The 26721-nt window shown below is 36.4% G+C and overlaps 1 protein-coding gene across 4 annotated transcripts in view; it reads right to left on the bottom strand.

Moving 5' to 3' along the window:
- LOC145664449 (DNA topoisomerase 2-binding protein 1-A-like) overlaps nt 1–26721 on the bottom strand; it is a 1008895-nt gene that overhangs the window by 225152 nt on the left and 757022 nt on the right. For all 4 annotated transcript variants that reach the window (XM_081731135.1, XM_081731136.1, XM_081731137.1 and 1 more), the window contains one exon: nt 8514–8675. In XM_081731135.1, the coding sequence (XP_081587261.1) occupies nt 8514–8675 (162 nt within the window). The remainder of the gene's footprint in view (nt 1–8513; nt 8676–26721) is intronic.

Here is a 26721-nt window from a genome sequence, read left to right on the forward strand (position 1 = left end):
GTCAACACCGTTCATTCCTCCTACGAGAGCAAACGGATACTGCCACCGCTAGGACTAAATTTGGTCTTAAATGGCATTAAAATTTCTACCAATTAATTTAGCGACCAGTGCTGCATTTAGAAGCTCGGCATTCCTATGAACTTTTGCTCTCGGCGCCCCCAATAACTACATATTTCTCCGCCCCTTGATCTCTAACTTAAAAATAAAACTTAATTCGAATATGCTTAATTAGTGATTTTATTACAGTTAAATACCACTCACCAGATGCTACAGCTACAACTACTATGTAACAAAAACTAACAAATGGGGAAAATGTTCTGAATTATTTTCAGATTTCTTACGCTATCATTAAACATATTAGAATAGTAAAAGAGGATTGTTTATGAAATAGTATATTTGCTCTTGATTTTTTAACTTTTTCATACGAAAAAATAATATTATTTAATTTTTAAACTTTGCGCTCTTCAAATATGTTGCCCTCTAGGCACGAGCCTAGTTGGACTAATGGTAAATGCGGCACTGTTAGCGGCGCTGAAAACTTACGATTCGACTCTAATATGGATGATTTCGATATTTTTATGTCGCTACGTAACCATCCTGGGTACTAATGGGAGCTTAATTGAACTTGAATTTAAAGTAGAACTATTTACCTAAGCGACCACGAAACTATAGATTCGATACTAATATCGATTCTTTTCTAGCATTTTTGATATGTATCCCGACAGTACTCTTTTTCCAGACTAAGAAATATGGTTAAAATTGCTCCAGACATATCATAATTATGTTGAAACACACACATATATCCACTTTTATATATATATATATATATATATATATATATATATATATATACAGGGTTTTCACAAAGTATGGACGGATTTAATTCGCTTATAATTTACATAAAAATGCTCATATTGAAATCAAATAAAGCGCAAACGGTAGCGGAAGGATTAAATTTTTACCTGTAATCTGCACCAGCTCAGTTTATTCACCGCCACACCTCCAACTGGGTGCCACTAGGAATCGACTTCTGTGGGCTGTTGATGATGCTTTCCCTTACCCTGCTCACTGTTGCAGGCGATATTGGCGGCCTCCCACTTCGAGGACGGTCCAGGACGCTTCCTGTCTCCAAGAACTTAGCATGCCACTTTCGGATAGCACTCTCAGTCGGTGCCGCCTTTTTGAACTCTTTGGTGAACTTTCGACACACCAGAATTGGTGATTTTAGCTCTGCGTACCACAGAACACATTGCGCTTTCTCTTTCACCGACGCCATCTTTGATACGGTAACAGTGTTGCCAACTAAAAATTTAATCCTTCCGCTACCGTTTGCACTTTATTTGATTTCATTATGAGCATTTTTATGAAAATTATAAGCAAATTAAATCCGTCCAGACTTTATAAAAACCCTGTGTATATATATATATATATATATATATATATATATATATATATCGGTTGTTGCAAAATAAGTGTTACAACTCTTGGGAGGTAACTCCTGCCACTGAGACAAGAAAAAAGTTCTCTTGAACTTTCGACTATCGGACATAGTTTCGGATCTTCAAGGTGCCGAAAGCGTGGGAAAATGACTTTCGGACGCCAATAGTTCGGAAACTATCCAACGTAAAGAGGGCGGGTAAAAAATTCACTGAAGAAGTCATACCTGCTGTTTTGAATTTTGCATCTTTCACAATCCTACCATGCACGCGCAAGGGATTCCCCAAAGGAACGTAAGGAGTGCCGGATAATGTGCCAAATGAAAATTGGTCTAAATGGATATGAATTGATAGGGTTTCTACCAGGTAACAATAATTCGTTTGTATTAAGTCGATATCTGGAACAAATACAAAATTGCGGACATCTCATGCCCGTTGTGTGTGGTTGCATAATCGCCAGGTACAGATGCTGGCCAACAGTGACGTTCTGAGTATTAAGTGTAGCGAATTTGTACTCAAATACTCTAGAAAGACATCTGGAGTGTCGGTAGAGCACAACAGATGAAGCAGCGTGATTCACATGAAGCAGGGTGGAAACACTTAACAAAAAATGCCCAGAAATGCACTCGTACTCAGTAAACGTGAGTTCAAAGCGTCGGAAATGTAAGGAATAGCATCAAGAACATGAAAGCTATTGCCAATTCACCAATAGTATTCCATCAATCCTATACAATATGATCTGCACTGTTGCATACCGCTAAGGATGCAACAACTGAGGCCAAGTTGAAACTGTGCAAGGCAGGCACATAGCCAGGATATCGAAATAGGGGAGTCCGTGACGAAATACTGTTGTTATCACACCAGGGGCACGATCATTCTAACTATTTTAATGGCAACATATATTCGTTCGTTTAACCAGGATTTCGTAATCGGAGGAGTGGGGGGGGGAGGGGTTGTGACATGAAATACTGTGGTTACACAACAGGGGATAGATCAATCTAAACTATTTTACTGGCAACATACCCATATTGGTCTTTTAGGACAATAAAATGAGGATATGTTAGTAAGTATTTTAAGAAGAAAAACTATGAAGAAATCTTGAGTAAAAGAAAATAAAAAAAAATATTGAAAAAGATATAGACTTCCGAGGTCACTCGAACTCGGTTCTATTTGTCTTCTTTCTTCTTCTTTTTCTCATCTTCGTTTAATGCCATCAAGGATAGCAACGAGATATTCTTTTGGGAGTAAAGACATCCTATAAAATGGATTAGAGGTGCCGCGAAATTTAAAATGGCTATTATTGGTGATTCTGGGCATTTCTTAAGTTTTACCTGAGAGTCTATGTTATCCATGCAGATAGGTGGTATTTGGAATGCTTCGTTACAATAATACCAATTTTCAACTCCAAACCCCGGTTTCCTCCACACAAAGCTCCTAATAAGAAAGAGTAACCAAACACTTGCTGTAGCTTTATATTTTTGACGCTGATTCATCTTTTTCTCGTTTCTTTTTGTTTCATCCTTCCTTAATATTTTTCATTTCTAGATCCGAATGGGGGAGGTCCGAACCCCCCGGACCCACCCCTTGACTACATGCCTGGTGCAAGGGGACTCACAAAGAAACTGGGTAAACTAAGGAATGTCACTAGTGGGATCACATGATCGATATTGAAATGTGGCCAATGTGTGTGTTGTATCAACATGTAGCTAATGGACAAATGTCAACATGTCCCACTACTGCTGGGACACCGTCCCACGTGCGAAAACTAGGAAAACAACGTTGTACATTATGCTATTACATCTGGTGTACTTTTTGGTAGAACGTAACTAGAACACGATTGTATCAATGTCCTGTTTGTTTGGAACTTTGTCCCACAGTCGACACATATGAAAAGAAATCTCTTAATCCATGATTCAAATTCTGATAGAGCTTGAAAATAACAAACTTGTATAATGTCCCATGTTTTCAGGGACATATGACGTACTCGAAATATAGGGAAATGCATCCAGAAATTCGTATCTTACACACAGTGCACATGCCAAGACAAAGACAAAAATGATCCAATTTGGCACATGTAACACATTTGCTGGAATACCATACATATGGAAAATAAAACGACATGAGAAATAGGAAGAATGTCTTAAAGATCTGATTGTTTACAACTGTGCAGTAGGAATAACAAAATGAAACACACAAGCATGTCGGGTGGCTGTACAAGAGCGTTTCCCAAAGTGGGTACACCTCAAAGAAATGAATACAGAGAAAGTGAGGCTCTCTCGAAGCCTCAAGGCTAGAGCGTTCGCTTTCGCTCGCGTAGTCGCAGTTTCCAATCTTACTGGGAGCCCACGTCTTTAGATTCAAGACCCGGGTAATTACTATACTATTTTTCGCACGTGCCACGGTGTCCCAGCAGTAGTGGGATATGTTGACACTTTTTCATTAGCTACATGTCGATATCAACACACACATTGACCACATTTCAATATCGATCATGCGATCCCACTAGTGACATTCCTTTAGTTTATCCAGTTTCTTAGTGAGTCCCCTTGCACAACTTCAACTTGGCCTCAGTTGTTGCATCCTTGTTGGTATGCAACCTTGCGCATCATATTGCATCGGTTTGAGGGAATGTTATTGGTGAATTGGCAATGGCTCTTATGTTCTTGACGCTAATCCTTACATTTCCCACGCTTTGAACTCACGTTTACTGAGTACGAGTGCATTTCTGGGCATTTTTCGTTAAGTGTTTCCACCCTGCTTCATGTGGATCATCCTGCTTCATCTGTTGTGCTCTACCGACACTCCAGATGTCTTTCTAGAGTATTTGAGTACAAATTCGCTACACTTAATACTCAGAACGTCTCTGTTGGCCAGCATCCCTACCTGGCGATTATGTAACCACACACAACGGGCATGAAGATGTCCGCAATTTTGTATTTGTTCCAGATATCGACTTAATACAAACGAATTATTGTTACCTGGTAGAAACCCTATCAATTCATATCCATTTAGACCAATTTTCATTTGGCAGATTATCCGGAACTCCCTATGTTCCTTTGGGGAATCCCTTGCGCGTGCATGGTAGGATTGTGAAAGATGCAAAATTCAAAACAGCAGGTATGACTTTTTCAGTGAATTTTTTACCCGCCCTCTTTACGTTGGATAGTTTCCGAACTATTGGCGTCCGAAAGTCATTTTTCCACGCTTTCGGCACCTTGTAGATCCGAAACTATGTCCGATAGCCGAAAGTTCAAGAGAACTTTTTTCTTGTCTCAGTGGCAGGAGTTACCTCCCAAGAGTTGTAACACTTATTTTGCAACAACCGATATATATATATATGAGTCAGCGAGCGAGCGAGAGAGAAAGAGCGACCTAAGGCATCACCACTTCCACATTGCAAAAGCATATATCAGGTATTGAATTGAAAATCTATGTAAAGACTTTCTGCTGTGGCATGCTTCATAAGGACAATTCCAGTCTGCTCACGTGTCCTTTGGGGTTCATGAATTTCTTGCGAGCGTTCTGACTTTGGATTCTCTGTTTATACCCTCTTTTTATGCCTCAGATAATTTTTCAATAACATAAATGACATGCTGTAATATGAATGTTGAGAAGTAACCTCTATATGACAAATAGCTGCAAATAAATACACTACATAATTTATTTATTGCTATTAAACGATTTTCTTAATTTGTATTTAACATTCTCATATATAATACCGACGTATTGTGAACATCTATCTCAGATGTTATATTTTAACCATAATAATTACTATGTTCTGCAATGATTATGTTATATATACATACAACTGATGTATTTTAATGTAATTATTTTATATAATTTTCCATGCATTGCGGAAAATATAACTTAAAAAAACATTGACTCAGATGGGAATCGAACTCTCAACCTTACGATTTGAAATTCAACGGCTTACTGCTAACACAAGCACTCTTCGGAAGATGCTTCTAGCGATGTATAGGGTCTCTAGATAATTAAGACATTCATATCCACTGCAAACGCTGTTTTTGTTCTGCTTTGATTTTTATTTCAGTACTCAGGCGAGATTTATGTTCTACGTCTTAACTTTCATATTGTTCCATTCTTTTCCATATGGAAAGATTTGTTTACGTATCTAAATGTTCCATTACGTATGGAGAGCTAAATGACAAACAAGCATGTGCTGACAAAGTTTCGAAATATTGTATCATTAAGTATTTTAATCAATATTGCTTTTTCTATACACTGGGTAACAAGTCTTATTATATTTAAAAGATGAAAAACACATTTGCAAAATTTTTTCGATTGCAAAGGTTGGCTTCGAAGTTCGAACCTGCTTTACTTTTTTCCGAAGATACCCGAAGTTGGAATTAGAAATTTTTTGCCTCAAAAGAGCAATAAAGAATGCGCTCAACCTTTTTGAGACAAAGTGTACATTATCCTAGAATACTCGAATCTCTTAAGAATCGTCAGAATCTTGCACAATATACGTATATCAACTATATCAGCGACATTAGATAATGTTGTATAAATGATGTGATATTACACTTCTACAAAACAATGTGTTGAAATGACGAACAAAAAACGTTTAAGTCAATTATGTAGAAAGAAACTATATATCTCTAACGATAGAGAAACAAAAATGTTAAGAACAAATCTTCAGATTATTTAATCTATCTAATGGTTATAAATTTCTCTATAATTGTAAAATAATATACATAGAATTAAACCGTGATAAATATTTTTAAATGATACTGTATTTGAAAAGTTTACTTTTAACTTTAAAACTATCGATATGTCTGTAATTATATTTCAACCAACAACTCTGCTATGGAAGAAAGACAATCATTGTTTCTTGTTATGTATATAGAAAGAGAGCTTCCATGATTTTTTCTATTAACTAAATAGCAGGGTTATTTTGTTTAAGACAAATTTTATATACGTTTTAAACATTTTGTTTTAAAAACTTCTAATTTTTAACGCTTGTTTTAAATATATGTTTATTTTTATTTTACTTTATTTTCGTAAATAAATAAATAAATAAAATGTGCCAGAGAAAGAAAATTGCCAGAAAGTGCTCCTGAAGGCTATTTTCTTCTCAAATGAATGATTTTTTCGTGGCCACAGCAGGTCAATGTGATAAATTGCAATTTATTTTCTCTTTTTTCTCCCTTGTTTTTAACGTTTATTGTATTGTTTAAATGCTTATCAGCTAACTTGCGAGAAAGTGTCGTAGTCGAAGGCTGGACCACTTGTAGAACTGATATTAAAAAATAAATTTAAAAAATTATCATGGAAACAAGATTTTGTATTGTATTCAGAAAGCAAACAAAGCGTTCTTTGCTAAATTGCGGTTCTAAAATTAAAAAATCGCAGGCATTCGTTGATACAGTATATGTTGGTTCTCTGTCTCCGTACAACTTGGAATCGTTTAACATGAGTTTTACGGGGGGAAGGGAAAAGGACATCAATGCAGCAAATTTATTAAAATAACTCAAACTCCATCAGATAACAAATCGACCATACGAGTTCGTTGAAAAACATGTACGAAAGAAATAGTTGGTTTAGTTCAAAGAATGAAGAACCGTTATGAAAAATGCAATGCTGTGAAAAAACTAGAAACCCAAACAGAAGGTAGAAGAGTTGATCCGAAAATTGCTTCTCATGATTCTAACATCAGTTGAGATGCAACTGGAAACTTCAGGTAAGAATTAATTTTGTATCATCAATTTCTTTTTCATTATATTATGAAAATTTTATTTCGTCTCTCTCCCCCGCCTCCGTTCTAAATTTTCTTTAAAATTTTATACCCTGGTATGGTTTGTATGAAGGGACCAGGCAAGAAAGCGCAAGGTATGGGAGTCACCCGCGTAACTAACTATTAAAGCGTGATACTTACTGTCCATCATTGCCGAACGTCAGTGAGCTCCTGGGACGACTTGATCTACATCTACCCGTCTGTATGTATGTATGCACCACGCCACAGCGCAATTTTCGGTCTTCTAACATTAAATTTTGAGGGTAGGGACACGAGACGTCAAGAATTTGCTGTATAGATTTTGACTGCGATCGGACGTAAAATTTCAAAATCAGTGATTCGGATTCCACTCTAAACAAACTAAATGTTCTTTGGTAACTTTGATCAGACAAGTAGGTAAACTCATGGTCCCAAAAGTTAGATATTATTTTGTATATTACAGGACGGTATTCACATGAAAGTAGTGTTAATTTATTTATTTCTGTATTCCTGGTCATAAACATCAAGAGAAAGAAAATTTCTGCAGGACGTAGATGCTTAACATTTGTGAATTTGACACCGATATGTTATCTTTTTTTATCGTTCTTGAACACCAGCCGCTAAACTCCCTACTCCCTGTTTTTTCCCCTCCCTTTGTAGCAGATGGCAATGATATTCGCACTTTGCATTATCACTCGATGGTCTAACCAGAGGTTGCCGAATGAGATGGTCACTAATGTTTCAAAAACACACCTGACCGCTACATTGCCAAAAGAAACAAAAATGTGAGGGAACAAATCTCAAACAACCCCAAATGCCGGTTCAACAACATTTTGTGTGTACAGGATTGAATGAGTACCGACCATCAAAAATCTTCGTTATTCTCAAAAGACTAAGCTCCGTTAAATGGATATTATTACAGCTACCGGTTTAACCAGTTTTAAAGAAAGGCAACGTTGACCAAGATTTCAAAACAAGTTATGGCCACAATGTTCACTTTGGGAAAAAAGTCTGAAAAATAAGGCTAAGTATTGTCGTAGAACCAACATGGTTTTTAAAACAAATCGCAAAATAACCTTGAAAAATATCCATTTCTCATGGTTTTCAGGAAAAAATAAAATTAGTTTTTTAATTGCTACTATTTTTAACGATTATCAAATAAAAATTAACTCTTGGAAAATTTAATTGATTAAATTAAAAATAAACAAAAATTTTCATTGACTGAATCGTTAATTTTTAACAGATTAATTACAAGACTGAATGTACGTTCAGGGATGAAAATGAAAGTTAATTCTGTAAACTAAACACAAAGATGAAAAAAGTAATCATGCGATTGAGAATACCTGAAACACAACATGGCTCACTGTCTTGTCGTACTGCCATCTTACTTCTCCTTTCAATTGTGTAACAATATTAGCAATAGATTCATGCTGATCCTTTAACTTTTTACATACATATACAACAACGCCGCTTAGTGGACCATTATTCACAACTTCCTCTTCATTCTGTAAATAAATACATTTAAACTGTTACGAACATCAGAAGGAAAATTATTATTTTCTCTTATAGTTTCAGATATGTCACGGCTTTGATCTGCCTCAAGATTCTAGCTACAGTTAAAATAGTGTTTTGTGTACTTATAATAATTATATTATCATTTCTCACATAGAAAAGGACGGATTTTTCTCTTATTAATTTAATTCCTTTTATTAGTTATATTCGTTTACTAAAGTCTTACCTGAAATCAAGCAATTGCTGTTACCATATGAAAACTGTCCTACTATTACGTGTTTAGAATGCATTTGTTTACGGTTGTTTCACGCTCATAGTAGTGAAATAATAATAATAAAAACGCTTACTACAAAACACAATCACGTTCTTAGCCCCTCATTCTCTGTATCACTATTGCTTAGATGTTTACGTATTAGTTCTCATTGCTCCGGCCGCTGCTTGGTTAAGCAAGCATAAATTGCGAATCACCACATAGAGCACTACCGTATTCTACGGACTACAAGACGCACTTTTTTCTTCGAAAAACTGCCTCCAAAATGCAGGTTCGTCTTATACTCGAAATTAATATAAGAATGTCCAATGTTTAACTTAAAATTTTATGGACCATCTTATATATGAAGAGGACAACGATAACGACGAAGAGGAAGAAGAAGAAAGTTCACATGACGATTTTCAGGGATTTTAAAGGTCAGTTCGGTTTTATAAACTATCAGTTCGGTTTTATAAACTAAGATTTTTTTTTTTTTAATCTGGCTTTGCAATCTAATAATAAAAACGGCAAAAAAAGTTTCGCTATTTAAAAAAAAAATGCTTAAAAATTAAGGTGCGTCCTACAGTCCGTAGCGTCTCATAGTCTGTAAAATACGGTATATCATGTAGAACAGAAGTTCTCAAATTTTCGCAATTACATACCATCGTATTTAATATATACAATATATCATTGTATACTAATCAAAGTTATTCTGCTAAAGCATGATTTTTCTGTCCCAAGGACATCATTACAGGTATATTGGCTATCCCAGAAGAGGAAACTTTTCTTAATTTTGTATATAAATAAAACCCATTCCAGAGTTTGGAGCTCTTAAAAGTAGCTCTAAGTATAAGTATTACAACCCACCGCCCCCCCCCATAAGTCCGTCCTGGATCCGCCCCTGATATTTTGCACTTGTTTTTAAATTTTAAATATATATTGATTTACATGAAAATTATTGAAAACATATTTTAAATATGAAGATAAATAGAAAAGATATTTTAAATATCAAGATTATTGAAAACAAACTAGCCGATGATGATATCCGAGGAGCAGCCCGTTTACTAATGTCAGAAGATACAGTAGCAGCCCCTGACACTTCAGTCTTTGAGACGTTGTTGGAGAAACATCCAGCCCACTCTGGTACATTTAATTTACCGAATCTTCCAGAAGACCAAAACAGGGTTCAAGGAGTTTTAGTAAACGAAGTTAAAAATGCTATGAATTCTTTTTCATCTGGCAGCTCGGGAGGTCTGAATGGTCTTCGCCCTTCGATTCTCAAAGATCTTTTATCTTGCCAAATACTTGAATCGAAGGAAAAGCTATTAAAATCATTTTGCGATCTGTTCAATCTAATTATTTCGGGAAAAGTACACTTGGAAGTTCGCCCGTTGTTTTTCGGAGCCAAACTTATCACTCTTAGAAAGAAATGTGGTGGAATCGGACCTATCGCCAAAGGGAATATTTGGCGCAGAATACCAACCAAAACTATATGCTTCAGAATACGAGACCCCGAGAACTTTTTGTCTCCCCATTAACTTGGAGTTTGTATTTCCAATGGAGTCGAAGCAGCTGTTCATGCAACCAGGGTATATCTTTCCTCCACAAACAACGCTCCAAAGGCTATCGTAAAGCTGGATTTTCGTAACGCTTTTAATGAACTTCGCCGAGACTCCATGTTTACTGCAGTGTTGAACTATTTTCCCAAAATATACCCATATGTTCGCCAGTGTTACGCTCAACCCAGTAATCTATTCTTATGTTAGGCCAAGACACTATTTCATCCCAGAGAGGAGTACAAGGTGATGCCTTGGGCACAGCACTTTTTGTCATAACAATACATTCTTTAGTACATTCAATTAATACTGAACTAAACATTTGGTATTTGGATGATGCGACTATTGCTGACAAACCTAAGGCAGGCAGTCCTTTCAACGTTAACACATATAAATGAGAAGGCATCAGCTCTTGGCTTACATCTGAATTTCTCAAAATGCGAAGTTGGTTTCCATGGATCAGATGAAGTCACATCCGACCAATTATTCAGAAGATTTGAAGAAGTTGCCTCAGGAATACGTCTCCTAACTAAACAGGATGCTTGTCTTTTAGGTGCTGTTCTCACAAAGGAAGCATTTACAAATGTGCTATCAAACATTATATCCAAGTTAGAATATTTTCTGTCTCGTCTTGACTCGATTTCAGCACACGCAGCTTTTTTTGTTCTACGTGCTTCATTGTCAACCCCTCGCCTAAACTACTTTCTATGGTGCTTCCCATCTTCGAATGGGACTCCAATGCTGAAGAAATATGATCATATCCTCAAAAACGGGCCTGGAGTCAATTCTGAACTGCTCCTTTAGTGACGACTCTTGGATGCATGCATCCTTACCTGTTGGATTAGAAGGTCTTGGTATTCGAGGAACCGTTGATATGGCGATTCCTACCCTTTTTAGCGTCCTGCCACGGATCTCTTCGTTTATTCGAGGCTCTCCTTCCACAATGTTACCACCTGGACCCAGATGGGATAGTTCAAGAAGGCTCTAGCAAATGGATAAATATAACAGATACGGAAGTTCCAGAAATCAGCAAAAGAGGTTCTCAGGCATCTTGGTACACACCAATAGCAACACATTTCCATAAACTTCTTTTATAATCTGTTGCTGTTCCAGAGGATAAAGCCAGACTTCTTGCTGCGTCATCCCCAAATGCTGGGGTATGGTTAAATGCGTTACCTTCCCCCTAATTAGGTCTTCACATGTCTAATGAAACCTTTCGAAGCGTAGTAGCCTTAAGACTAGGTTCAGCTGTTTATGAGCCACGTCGCTGTCCAGCTTGCGGGGATCAAGTTACCCAACGCGGCCTGCATGGCCTCTCATGCATGAAGAGCATTGGCAAAAACACCAGACATTCATTTGTTAATGACATTTTGCGAGCCCTCACAACGGCAGGAATTCCTTCCATTCGTGAACCGTCAGGCTGTTGTCGTTCCGATGGTAAACGACCTGACGGCATGACATTAGTACCTTGGATGAGAGATAAATCACTAGTGTGGGATTTTACATGTTCGGACACATTTGCCCAGTCAAGCCTCCCATTCACTGTTATGAATGCTGGAGAAGTTGCTAGACGTAGAGAGGAAGAAAAGGAAAGGAAATACAACAATCTCCTCGATAAATTAATTTTTGCGCAAATAGCCATCGAGACCAGTGGAGCATGGGGTTCTAGAAGCCTTGATTTCATCAGGGGTAGGGAGACGCATATCCATCGTTTCTGGGGATGTTCGTTCAGCATCCTTTTTAATCCAACGTATATCCATTGCGGTTCAACGTGGCAACGTATTGTCAGTTCTAGGTACGTTGCCGTCTGGAAGGGAACTGAAGGAGGTGTTTCTTCTCTAGTACAAGAGAAACAAGCGAACAATATAATAACTACAAACGTTAAGTACACTTTTAATGTGAAAGTGATTTTAGAGAATTCTTGTAACATAATCCAAAACAAATATGCTCAATTTTATTTATATTTTTAGAGATTCCATTATGTTATTACTATTTCTATAGTCTATTTATTGTGTTTCTTACATATTATATATATCACCCCTCACCCTTTCCTAAGCTGCGTCGTCAAAGTGATATGACAGAAACCATCTCAGGTTCGAACCTCATCTATGTTGAAAATGTTATCGAGATCGGTCGGGTGGTTCAAGAGTTACTAAGTTTTTATTTATTTTGTACATTTTCACCTCTCCTTCCCTAAGTTCTACCGTCAAAGTGGTATGAAAAAAAAACACCCCAACTCCGAACCTCATCTATGTTGAAAATTTTATTGAGATCGATCGGCTGGTTCAAGAATGAAGAAGTCACAAAGACAGTCAGTTTTATTTTTATTTTTTAAATATATATCCCCCTTCCCCTCCCCTACGTTGCACCGTCGAAGTAAAACGATAAAAATCGTTCCAGGCTTGAACTTCTATGTTAAGAATTTGATCGAGATCGGTTGGGTGGTTGAAGACATTAGGAGTCACAAACATAATCACTTTCAATTTTATAATATAGATTTATTGTTGTAGTATAATGTTATATCACTCAATCCTCGACGTGCCGTATATCTAAGGTGGCTAAAAGTTATATTGATAAACAATTATTCAACGTACAAGCATTCGCCCATGAAATCAAACTTGCGGTCATATGCACTAAGTTTTTATCAATGTCATGAAAATGTTATTTTCGATATTTATTTTATGAGCACACATTAAAAATTTCCAACGGATGTAGTCGGCATTAATGGTATACGGAATTACCGATGTTCAATACTAAATTTATCTTGAACAAAATGCAACTTTGTGGTTTATTGACACAACAGCATACAGCCACTAGTGCGCCAAGAGAAAAAATGCACATACAATACTGATTACATCACAATACTATACATAGAATAATATATAGTAAACTATTGATACAAATGAAGTACAAGTATTAGAAATTTGGATTAAAAGAATTAATGTTCTTGGTACTTAGGCCGATCTTCGTCCTCAATATCCCCTACAACTATTTAAGATAAAAAAAAACTTCTTCCATAATAGGAGCAGAGGTGAATGATTTAAAAATACAAGTTGCGTTTCCCCGCTGAATTGCTAAACTGAGTCTTTGTATTAAAAATTGTTTGCTCCGCGGATCTCCTGTTTTCACAACCAGCTGTGAACCAATTTGTTTCACTAGATTCTTTGCCTCTTTGCTGAAAACACCCATTGTTTCAACAGCAAAGGGAATGAAAATATGGTCCTCTTTTAAGCATATATATTTTAAATGTTTTCGTCTGCACGCTGTTTCTGCCGCACTTCCAGCTTCCTTAAATGTTGATACGATATGAGAAGCTGCAAAAGTATCAACACAAGTGGCATCCCATACTAAACATTGCCCCAGACTAGACTAGACTAGACTAGACTATAAAGTGCACATACTACTAGGAAGAAGAAATTTAATGTTATTGAATGTTTCTGTTAAACTAGCATGACTATATGTTTGTCAAAATTATAATTTAATGAGTGTAAAAAATAACAGTGTAACAATTTAAATTTATTATTATTATTATTCGTTTATCTTCTTTCTAAGACAATACATATATGATTTACAATTTTACTAACATCAAGAACGCTTAAACTCTTCTCTGTCTCTCTACTTTCTTATTCGCCTGTTCTACGTGCCTCTTGTTTCGCTTTGCTGGCCTCAGAGATATGTTTTAAATTATATCATAAACTTAAATATTTATTAAATGGAAAAAGTATTATATATATATATATATATATATATATATATATATATATATATATGTGTGTGTGTGTGTGTGTGTATGTTAGCGATGGTCAAAATTTTCTGGAATCGGAAATTTCACTTTCTGGATTTCGGAAGAAGTTCGAGAATTGAGAAAAATTACGTATTTCGCAATTCAGAAAAAATCTGGATTTCGGAAAATTTCCACAACAGAAAAATTCCCGTATTTTAGGAAAGTCAGGAATTTAAAGAATATGGATTTCGGATAAATTGCCGCACCAAGTCTAATCTAAAATATATTAAAAATAAAATGGGTACAGGAAAAATATTTTTTTTTTTTTTTTTTTTTTTTTGAAAATTCAGTTAATGTGTGCCAGTTTGCGCAGCGCAACCTTATACTGATTCAAAACTGTGAAGAAAATAAAAAACTTCGTCTTAAAGAACTAATCACGCTTGAAATTTTCGTGTCCAGGGAGATTAAAGTTTGTTTTTAACCATTTGAAAGATAAATGAACCTCATCCTTCTACATATTTGGTAGATACTTAGGTAGATAGTACTGCAAATCAGAGGTAGAAATACAGAAAATTAGACATGTTACTATCACATACACGTAATTTACTTTATTAATAAAACAATTTCTGGAGTAAAACGTTAGTCATTGTTCATATAACAAATAGTCTGGCTGATATTAATTTCCTGTTACGTGCCATACGAATCAATTAAAATTGCTCGTGTGCCAAAAGAGTTCGCAGAAGTAGTTTGACTAGGAAATTGCTGTATGGCTTAACAAGCTCGAAGGTTAGGTAGCGTTGAGAAAGTCTCTATTACATAATATTCTGTGATAAGCTAATCAAATCTGAATAAATATTACACAATCCACGAAGATTATCGCTTATATAATGTACCCGTATTTTTAATGTTTCCAAAGGTCTCTTTTTCAATTAATTTTTGAATAGAACTCTATACACGCCATTCACATCTTTCATGCAAGTAATGTATTTTCTTCATCTTATTTCAATTTTATTATCCATATGATATTCGGTGACCTATAGCAAAATATAGTTAAACGAAAATGAAATCTTAAGTTTAACATCTAGAGGGCTAAAAAAGACGGATGAATTTGCAAGTGAATGATTATGAAAGAACTGGTGGAATTAGAAATTGGGAGAGACGCGAGTACCCCGAGAAAACCCATGCCCACGACGTCGTCTACCAACAATTCAACATGGCCTGGAATCGAACCAGGAACCTCTGAAAAAGATGTGAGCGCTTTACCACCAAGCCACCAGAATATAAAGTGTTGTGTAGTTTTCTAGAGTTGTCCTTCGATTTGTTTCGTTTCGCGCCAAATATTTTCTCTGAAACTTTGTTCTTTGATATTTTTAGTTTTCGCTCTTCTTGATACGTAAGCGACCAATTATGACATTTAGACAGTATTATGGACAGGATTATCTCATAATATATCATTAATTTCTTCAATATTTATACATACTTTCCACTATTTTTTTTTTTATTTATTTCGCTAAATTGTTTCTATTTGTTAAACTATGCCTAGACATTAAAATGTATTTTTACCTTATTGTATATTTTCACTGATACATCCTCGGTTCTACGTAATATATACTGATTATGTATCTACATTATTCCACATCGATTTCATTCCCATCTTCAGTTCTTTTGCACTGACAATTAGTTCATTACATTTAATGGTAGTTCTATGCAGGGTACGAAATCATTTACAAATGGTGAGTGAAAATATTATTACTACTTTTCATCTGATATTATTATATTACCACCTAGAGCTCCTTCGTGGCTAAGCGGTTAGCGTACGCGCCTTTGGCGTGGAGGAAGAGAACAACAACAACCACCACCACCACCACTACCACCTCCTCCTCCTCCTACTACTACTACTACTACTACTACTACTACATAATAATAATAATAATAATAATAATAATAATAATAATAATAATAATAATAATAATAATGATGATGATGATGATGTTTCAAGCAATTCGCCTTTACCGTTATTTGAAATACATCTGCATCATTACTTATTCATTTAAAAACATATTGGAAAATTGAAAAAATTATCAATTATATTTGCATGTGCTATATTTTTACCAGCACTATAAGCATGCAATAACGGATATACTTATGATTTCAGAAGAAACATGTATATCCGTTCAGTAATATAAGTATAAACACATATTTCTCTGAGTAGAGCATAAAAATTTCGATAACTATATATTTCTTCACGAGACATTAGTCACGTGAATTCAAATTTCGATAACTATATATTTCTTCACGAGAGATTAGTCACGTGAATTCGCAATAATCTTCCAAATTTTTAGCCTCAAACGCTGCTTGCGTCTTCATGAAGATGACGACGTTATTGGCCGAGAGTTTGCAAGAATATTTTGATTTCTCTTGGCTGATCTCCCGAGAAAAAAATTATGTTCTTCGCCTCCCGGTTAGCTTCGATTACAACTATTTATGTGAGCATTTACGTTGCATTTTGTTAAGGATGATATTTGCATTTATAATAGTAGCATGTCCCTCCGTGGCACTTACTGGGAGGAGGGAGGGATTCTAAATAGAGTTTTTTGTATTCATGTCTCCAGGATTTCGCACCCTCGTTCTTTGGCTGCATTTTAAAATATCTTAATAGTGAATTTTAAAATTCACCAAGCTATGATTTAGTCCTTCTCACTTAAACAAATCATAAACACTATGAACTTTTTTCAACTCTACGAATAATTGGTAAATTCCCATTTCTTCCCTAATATCCGTTTGTTAAATATTTTATGTAATTTCGACGTATTACGTCAGAAGTCACGTTGGTTACCGCCGACCACTTCATTCACATACAGACCACAAAAATGAACAGTACATACTACCATATTGTCAGCTGCGGTAACATCGTATAATCATTGTACTGTATTTGGTTTTGTCGGCTCAAATTCTACCTCTTATCAATTATTATGTGAATCATTTTAAGATATTTTTACTTGTCTTCAGTATACTTCGAATTGAATAGAATGAACAAACGTACGTTTTTCTTTTATTTTTTAACAGTTGACGAATGATTACTAGTAAAGGCTCCTTTAACAGTACCTAAACATGCAGTGTTTTATTCAGACACCTTACGGGGGGAATTTCCTCCCCAAAGTTTGTTGAATTTTCCCCAAATTTTGAAGAATTCCCTTTGAAACAGAATGATATACATATACTGTTTCATATACATCTATCACATGGAAATTCTTCCTTAAGGATCAATAATTTTTAGACTACCTGTCAGAATATAATAGTCATATTGAACACTACTTTTATTTTAATGAAACTGACTCATTGGAAAAATTTTCTGTGCATTGAATGTATATACAACTGGACGACATACTATACAAATAAGGTGTAATATCATTGGATGGCGTAGAAAAGCAGACAGTAACACTAGATATGATGCCGTTGATAGGTGGTTTTCTACCCCTTCCTTTGGTTCGACTATCGAAATATATTTCCTGTTGACTTAATTATTTTTTCTTAATTGTTTCGTAAATTTATTTAATGCAATTGTTACAATTTTATTCAAATTATTATATTTTTCTGTTAGCAATTATTGTTCCATTCCTCATTTATGCCTGTTGTTATTTTAGTTGAATGTCGAATAATTTTGAATTGTAATAAATTTGTTGTGTTTGTTTAGTAAATATGTATATAAGCGGAATAGCTTAAAGAACGTGAAGACCCTTCCCGGGGCTGATATTTTCTCTGATCATAATCTTGTACTGGCCGAAGTAGATATTCAACTGAAAAATGTAGGCAGAAGAAAAGTAGGTAAGATAGTGTTGAATACTGAAAGTTGAAAAACGAGGAAATAAGAAATCTTTTCGTTCAAAAATTCGAAGAAAAATGTTCAAACGAGGAAAGGATAGGCGCAGGTAGTAACGCACGGTGGGAATATATTAAACGTTGCTTACAGCAGGCTGCAGAAGCAGTAGGTTACCGCGAGCACAAAATTGCTTTAAAAAAAAAAAAAAAAACATGGGTTACAGAGCAGAAGTTGCAGAAAATGAGGGAGAGGAAGATGTGGAAACAGATTGATACAGAAGAGGGCAGAAAGATGTACAGAAAGTTAAATAATGAATTACGAAGAGAAACAGACAGAGCGAAGGAAGAGTTTTACAATAGAAAATGCGAGGACATAGAAGAATTAGAAAGAATTGGGAAATATGAGGAAATGTACAAGGAGGTGAAATGTATGGAATTTCGGAGGAAACAAGGGGGTGTTATGATGGCAGTAGAAAATAAGAATGGGAAGGTAGTCAGTGAGAGAAATGAAGTCATAGGAAGGTGGAAAGAATACGTTGAAGACTTATATAAGAGTAGGGATAGAACGTGTAGCCTAAATGTTGAAGTAGAAAATGAAGCAGGACAGGATGATAAAGGATTTAGTATTCTCCGGGATGAGTTTGAAAAGGCTATATCCGAGATTAGGAATGGAAAGGCAAACGGAATAGATAACATACCAATCGAATTCATTAAAAATATAGGAGACAAGGGAAAGAAAGAATTGTTGCGACTATGTAATGAAATATATGAAACAGGAGAATGGCCAAAAGACTTTCTGAAAACAATCATGATACCGATGGCTAAGAAATCGAACCCAAAGAGATGTGAGGATTATAGAACTATTAGTCTCATATCTCATGCAGCTGAAATTCTGCTCCGAATACTGAACAGGTTATATGGAAGAACAAATAAAGATGTTGAGGAGGAGCAGTTCGGGTTCAGAAGAGGCAAGGGCACAAGAGGTGCTATTGGATTATTAAGGGCGATCGGTGAAAGATTTATAGAAAAAGGGAAAGAGGTGTATGTTGTATTTATTGATCTAGAAAAGGCTTTTGACCGCGTGAATTGGGAATTGTTGTTGGGAGTTCTAACAAAGATAGGGTTGGAATGGTGGTGAGGTGATTTTAGTTTAGCGTCCCGTTCAGCAGCGAGGCTATATGAGAGGTGGACCTACTGATTAACGTGGAATCCGAACCACATGAGCAGGGTTGGAATGGAAAGATAGAAGACTCATAAGAAACTTATACATGAACCAACACGTAAGTGTTAGGATAGGGGAAGAACTGACGGAAGAGAGTGCAATTGGAAGGGGAGTTCGACAAGGATGCTGCCTCTCGCCAACACTATTTAATGTCTATCTAGAAAAGAGAGTGAAAAAGAGCCTACATGATGATGATGGCATTTCGGTAGGAGGTAGAATGGTTAGATGCATAAGATTTGCAGACGATATGGCACTTCTTGCAGAGTCTGAAAAGAAAATCAATAAAATATTTTTAAAAAATGAGATAGGGCTTTGAAGAATATGGGATGAAAATAAATGTTAGAAAGACAAAAGCCATGGTGATTGGAACGAAGGGGTCTGTGTCAAATATAAAAGTAGGAGGGGAGAAAATAGAACAAGTGAATAGTTTTCGATACCTGGGTAGTATTCTTAGTAATGACATGAAATGCGAACGCGAAACAAAAGTAAGGATAGGAATGGCGAAAGAAGCCTTTAGGAGGAAGAAAAGTCTGTTTTGTGGGAGCTTGAAGAAAGAGTTGAGAAAAAGACTCATAAAATGCTTCGTGTGGAGTGTTGTACTGTATGGGGCGGAAACGTGGACATTACGTAAAGGTGACGAAAATCGACTGGAAGCCTTCGAAATGTGGGTGTGGAGAAGAATGGGAAGAATTAGTTGGGTAGAGCGGAAAACGAAAGAGAGAGTGTTAGAAATGGTGGGTGAGAAAAGAACACTTTTAGATATTATTAGGAAGAGGAAATGAAGCTGGTTGGGACATTGCCTAAGAAGAGATTGTATCATGAGGGATGTTCTAGAGTAGCGTTTCCCAACCGGTGTGCCGCGGCACACTGGTGTGCCGCGAATAGGCCGCTGGTGTGCCGCGAGGGAATCGACACAAAATTATTAATTCTATAACAAAAACAAAATTATTAATTCTATAACAATCAAATTGCAACGCATAGGGAAAAATGTATATTCGTATTTCACATTACTATGAACATTTACTATGAATCCACAGTTTTAAGTTTCATACTGTGTTACTTTTCTGTACATTTTTAATGTTAAAAAAGTATTTTTGTCATTGTTATGACCATTATTGCTTCTTTATTGTTTCAAACTATTTCGTAACTTGAAATTTTAAAATATCATTCAATCCTTTCGGTAAAGCAAACATGCATACAAATTAGCTACATTTGTGTTTTAAAAGCAAAAGAGATTTATTTGTTCGTTCGATATTTAGTGATCTTCCTTAGTAAAAGGTTGGATACAGTTTTCCAAAAAGAAACTGTATTTTTAAAAACCTGAGTCCTATATCTTAGTTCAATTGTTTTCTATTTTTAAATTAGAACGAAAAATAAGCATAATACAAAACTCGAATATTTAAAGTTCCTCAATACACCTATTTCACTGATAGTTAAGAAAACAAACAGTTAAGACAAGTATTGGCTAGTTTTTACGTATATTTATCTTCTCAGTCTGCTCTAAATATCAAATGTATACCTAACAATTAGATTTAATAATTATTTAGTAAATCACAATATAAGCACCGAGAATAAACTATGAATTTTGGTGCCCCTTAACTAGATTTGAAATTTCGGATCCATACATAGAATCAGGCTGAAAGATAAATATTTGAGATCTGGACACCGAAACAAGTGCTAGTACCAAGATCGTAGCCGTTTTACCTAGGTAATGCGAGCGGATGGCGAGCACTAATTCCGCATGTACCGGTACTTTGGGGAAGATAAAAACAAATAAATATTCTTTTTCAGAGGTAAGTTGTGCTTTAACATGACTTTCCATGAGTGTTGAGTTCAAATACGAAAACTGTAACGGCGACTTGTTGAAATAAATGCCTTTTCTTTTTTAGCAATAAAGTTAGGTACTTTCACATTGAATAAAAATTAACAAAGCACATTTCACTGATTAGAGTGCTGGTTCGTATGGAAGCTTTCACACTGAACCGAAGATTTCCTCATGTGGGTATTGGATTGCCACAATTCACCTTGCTGAAAGACGTGGTTTATCAGGAGGTCGGCCAAGATTCTTTTGGACTTAGCCTGTAGACTGCTTCTGGTCTCAATTATTCCCATATAACAAGACTAACCATATATAAAGTTTGTTCGAAATGATTTAAAATATCACTAATTGACCTTAAGGGGATAATCGCGATTTAAATATTCGTAAATCAGAAGAGATGTAAAAGTTAAGCGTTAAAATAAATCTGATAATTTCTAATGCAACCTAATGATAGCAATAAAACTCCTTATGTAACATTTTCAAAGCTAAGATTAACAGTTTTGTTCCTGAAGAGGGTTTATGGCAACATAGAATATTATAAATCCAATTATCATAAGTAGTACCTCTGACAGCCCCGCATTTCACATCACCATCGCCCTTCATCCTGACAAGTGGGCAATTCACTTACCCACAATGACTTTTCAGGCATTCCTGTGACATCAATATCTCAGTTTGGGTTTGGGATCATGCTTCGGTGAACCTTGACTATCACCATCAGCAGCTATTAGAGAATCAGAACTTATTTCTGTATTAGACAATGTGGGTAACTATAGCTTTTCGTCTATAGAAGACAGAGAGCGTGCCTTAGGTGCCCGTGGTCATGGGTTCAATTCCCGGAGAGGCACTTAACAATTTCGATGTTGACCCAGCATCGCGAGGACGATTGGGGAGTTATCTTAAGTAAGAGGTAGCGGACTGCAGTCTAGAAAGCCGGCATTAGGGACTTCGGGTGTCGATGCGTTGACTACACATCCCCACTTTCAACGTAAGCCCGCTGGTAGGAACCAAAGCACTGTCGTGCCAAAAATTTAGTTTGTTTTAATTATCATAAATGGCTTCTTTATTATTAAATTTTATCCAATATTTTCTTTTCAACTAGTTTGGGAAACTCAGAGCTAGCTACTTGTTTTCTTTTTAATTCATGTTCATAGTTAGCACAACTAATCACTAAGGAAAAACAATCTTTTCAATAAAATTCGCCTCGCATCTTTCGCAGCTCTAAGTTTAGTTATTTTTCGTTTTCTTTTTTTTTTTCAAGTTGAAGGGCGGTTTATCATTTTCCCCTCGCTTACCCTATTCTTTTTTCTAGTTTAACCTATGTTTCTTTGCACGGACATTGCGCCTATACGCACGTGCTTAGTGTGTTCGTTTACAAAAGCGGGCCATTTTCCTGCCATTATAGAAAGTAAGAGTGAACTGTATCAGAGAAATATTAATTGACGTATGTAAGTGAATATATCTGTGACGAAGTCATAATTACTCAGTTTTTCCATCGTACATAGTTTTCTCATCCTTATTAATCTCTTCACCCCCGTTTCCTGAATTCCAGTTCTAGTATTCTTTCTTAATGGGGGACTGATGTCTCATGTAGGCTTATGAACTATAACATCAGCAATAAAGAAAGTACGGTTTAATTTGCACTAATTTTAAAACATTACGTTAATTAAATAATAATAATAATAATAATAATAATAATAATAATAATAATAATAATAATAATAATAATACTGAGCGAGCTCAGGCTACTTGTTAGGTTTCTTGCTTCGCAATTGGATAATACCGGGTTCGAATTCGGAGACCAGCCATCCTGACAGGATTTTCCAGGGTTGTTCCTCAGTTATACTGGGTAAATGCTAGGTTAGTACCTTGATCTAAGGCTCTGGAGACCTTCCTTTCATTCCTTTTCCAGTGTTTTCATCTGTTGATTACTACAGTGTAAAATGGCCTCTGAGGATGTATCTGGTAGCTTATCGTAAATAAACAATAACGACGTAATATATCTTCACGAAACGTGTGGGTTAATTTAACTACAGCCTTACAGTCCCAATAGATAGCTAAAGTTTTAATATCAATTTCCTGACTTTTATATACTATTTTCATATTGTTTCAGCTTTCAATTTTCTCATGTATGTTCCCACCGAGAATTGAACCTGAGATCACACGAACAAATGCTAATATGTTAAATATTTTTGAACACTTTAATATACAAAACACAAAACGCTTCAATGATACGATGTATGGATATGTTTTGGTTACGTCCTGCAATGTATGATTAAAGAAGCCAGGAGGGTGAAGAAAAAAATAACAGAAATCTCTTTTATATTTACTCCTTCAACAAACTCCCGACCTCAGAAGAGCAAACCATAAGTTAGGTAATAAAGTCATACAACGAACACAACCATATCGCTCTCCTGAAATTCTTGTGTGTATGTTTAAAAATCTACTGTTGTTCCACGCCAACCAGTCTATATTTTTTGTTGTATATACCTTCGAAGTGAAAGATATTCATTATTACATTTGTTGGTGGTTGGACTCGTGAGTCAGAAACTACTATTAATAAAGAGTTTGTTTTGTCTACTTACTATCCCTGCGATTAGAAGGGCCTTATCTAAAAGATATTTCATTTGTATATGAGAAAAGAAGAAAGTTTATTTTCTAAGAATAAAATAAATATTTTCAATGTGAAGCTAACATTAAGTTTCGAAGAGGAGCTAAACAGAAGAATTTGTTACCATTTACATCAGTTTTCAGACAGTTCACTATACTCTGAAATGGGAAGAAATCAAACTGGGAAACATTTTACTAGAGACTTCGACAGAAGGTGCAACATGTAAATATTGAAAGGTTAAAATAAAATAAAGAACAAAGGTAACACAAACGTGTTATGGAAACATTTAAAAGCAGAGCAACCTACTATATCAGTGAATCCTAAAAAAGTTTTAACGAATTTTAGATATTCAATTTTATCATCACAATTTCAGATGTAGGTTTGGATACGAATCAAGATCTGAGATTCGACTTTCGGATCCGGACCCAGATCCGAAATCCGAATTTTGGATCCAGATCTGAGATTCGGATCCGAGATCCGGATCTAGGTCCGGATCCAGCAAGATCCGGATCCGGATCTCACTGGATCCGGGATATCCGGATCCGAAAATTTTTGGCCATCCCTAGTGTCGTGACTACATGGACAGTGCAGCAGTGATTTAACAAATTTAAAGACGGTGAAAAAACACTCGAAGACGCACCACGTGCCGGAAGATCAACACATGTACAAAATGAAGATCTTCAGGCAGCAATTGAGGCGAACAGTGGCCATACATGTGAGGAACTGGGACTACAATTCAGTGTGAGTAGAGAAATCATTCCGCAGCACCTCCATTAACTTGGGAAGAACTACAGGTTGGGTCGTTGGGTCACACGTGATTCGACTCTGGACCAAAAGGCAATGCGAGCAGACACTTGTGTTTCTTTGCTGTCTCGTCTGAGGAAGGAACCATTTCTGGACAGGGTGTTGGCATGAGATGAGAAGCGGGTCTGCATGAAGCTGTACGGCGCTGTCATAATTGGTTAGCATCCCATGAACTGGTTCCAGAACAGCCGAAACCAGCACTGCGCCAGAAGAAGATCCTGCTGTGTGTTTGGTAGACCTATCGCGGCATCGTGCATCGGGAACTGCTACCAGCTGGTGAGAGCATCAATGCAACTGTGTACTGTCAGCAGTTGAGCCATATTCAAGGAAAACTCAAAACTCTGGAGCGAGCACTTGTGAATTGCAAAGGGGTCCTCCTGTTACAGGACAACGCTAAGCCCCAAGTAGCTAGGATGATCCGGGACACTATTCTGCGCCTTGGATGGGAAACATTATTGCATCCACCATTTTCCCCGGACATTGCATCACCCGATTATTACCTGTTCCATTCCTTGGACAATCACCTTAGAAGACGCCAGTTCAAATTCCTAGTAGAGGTGCAAAATACACTTGATACCTTCCTCTTTTCACGGCCCACCAAGTTCTACCGCGATGGAATCCATAGCCTTCCAGAACGTTGGCAGAAGGTAGTCGATGGTGATGGGAACTTTTTTTTTATGTTCCAGGTACCTCTCAGGTGACGTATCGATGTTCGAAGGTGGTGTGTGAAAAATGACAGAACTTTCTTAGTTACCTTTACATATGAGTGTGCCGCGAGAATTCAAGTTACACCTGTGGTGTGCCGCAAGTTGAAAAAAGGTTGGGAAACGCTGTTCTAGAGGGTATGATGGCGGGAAAGAGAGGGAGGGGGCGAAGGAGACTACAATTAATGGATGATATTAAAACAGAAAGATCATACGCGAAGACGAAAATGTTAGCGGAGAACCGTGGAGCATGGAAGCTTCTCAGCTGCGGCAAGTGACCTATGATGATGATGATGATGTGCAATGTATGTGTTTTCCCAATTTACTTTATTCATATCATACAATATTGCGTTCTCAATTATCTCTAAAGTCGTGGGAACATCAACGTTCAGCAGGTCCTACGACTATGCTACTAGGTGCTTCAACAGTGTTAGCCAATGGTAATGAACCAGCAGACGACGCGTGACTAAAAATTGTATAATTTGAGTCTTTCGAGATTATGAATTTTAAAGAAAAAACTCCATGTTCGAGTCTTAGCGTTTCACGCTGGAAAGCGTCAGCCAATTTGCAATTCCCGTGTAACTTGGTATTAATCAGGAACGACATGCATTAGCCCCGCTCATCAAATTGCATAAAGTGCGTTTTCTTTATGCTTCGTATAGTATTTTCATTTGAGTGATATACGAGATGATTCAAATGAGAACCTTAAAATGCTGTACCGGTAAATATTATATTACAACAACTACGAAAAAAATATATCTATCATTTTTCAACGTAGTCTCCCTGACGTTCAATGGAAGTATTTCAACGCTTCGAAAGCGTATGGATACCACGTTTAAAATTGTCTTTTGGTCGTGACTGCAGTCATTAGTGCATCGCGGTTTTCATCACTTCTGAAATGCTTGCCTTCCAACGTTTCTTTGAGCAGTCCGAACACATGGAATACACTAGGAGCAAGGTCTTGTGAATAAGGTGGGTGTAGGACATTCAAATTTCAAATCTTGGGTAGTCTCAACTATCAAACGGGCAGTATGCGGTCAAGTGTTGTCATGCTGTAACGATACACTTGAAGTCGTAAGTCCTCGTCATTTTCTTCGAATTGCCGGGCGAGCTTGGTTTGTGAGCAGACTGAATAAAAAGTACTGGTTACTGTTGGCCCCTCTTCATGTAATGTTCCAAAATGTTTCCCATTGCATCCAAGAACTGAGTGAGCATGACTTTTCCCGCTGATGGTTAAATGCGGAATTTTTGGGGGGTTTCGTTGATGAACTACGGCGCCATTCCTTGCTTGATCGTTTTGTTTCTGGTTAGGGATAGTTAACCCAGGTCTCATCACTTGTAACGATTCTTTCGAGAAATAAATCAACTTCGACGTAGAAGTGACACAACAGTTCTTCAGACATCGACGTGACTGTCTCAATTCAGCTGTCAAGTGAAGTGGCATCCATCTTGCAGACACTTTATTCAACTGCAGCACGTTATGGACAATATTGTGCGCTGAACCAACACTAGTGGCTGTTTTCTTCAGAGCAA

Source organism: Thermobia domestica, chromosome 11 (assembly GCF_964235325.1).
Source record: "Thermobia domestica chromosome 11, izTheDome1.hap1.1, whole genome shotgun sequence".
Lineage (NCBI taxonomy): Eukaryota > Metazoa > Arthropoda > Insecta > Zygentoma > Lepismatidae > Thermobia > Thermobia domestica.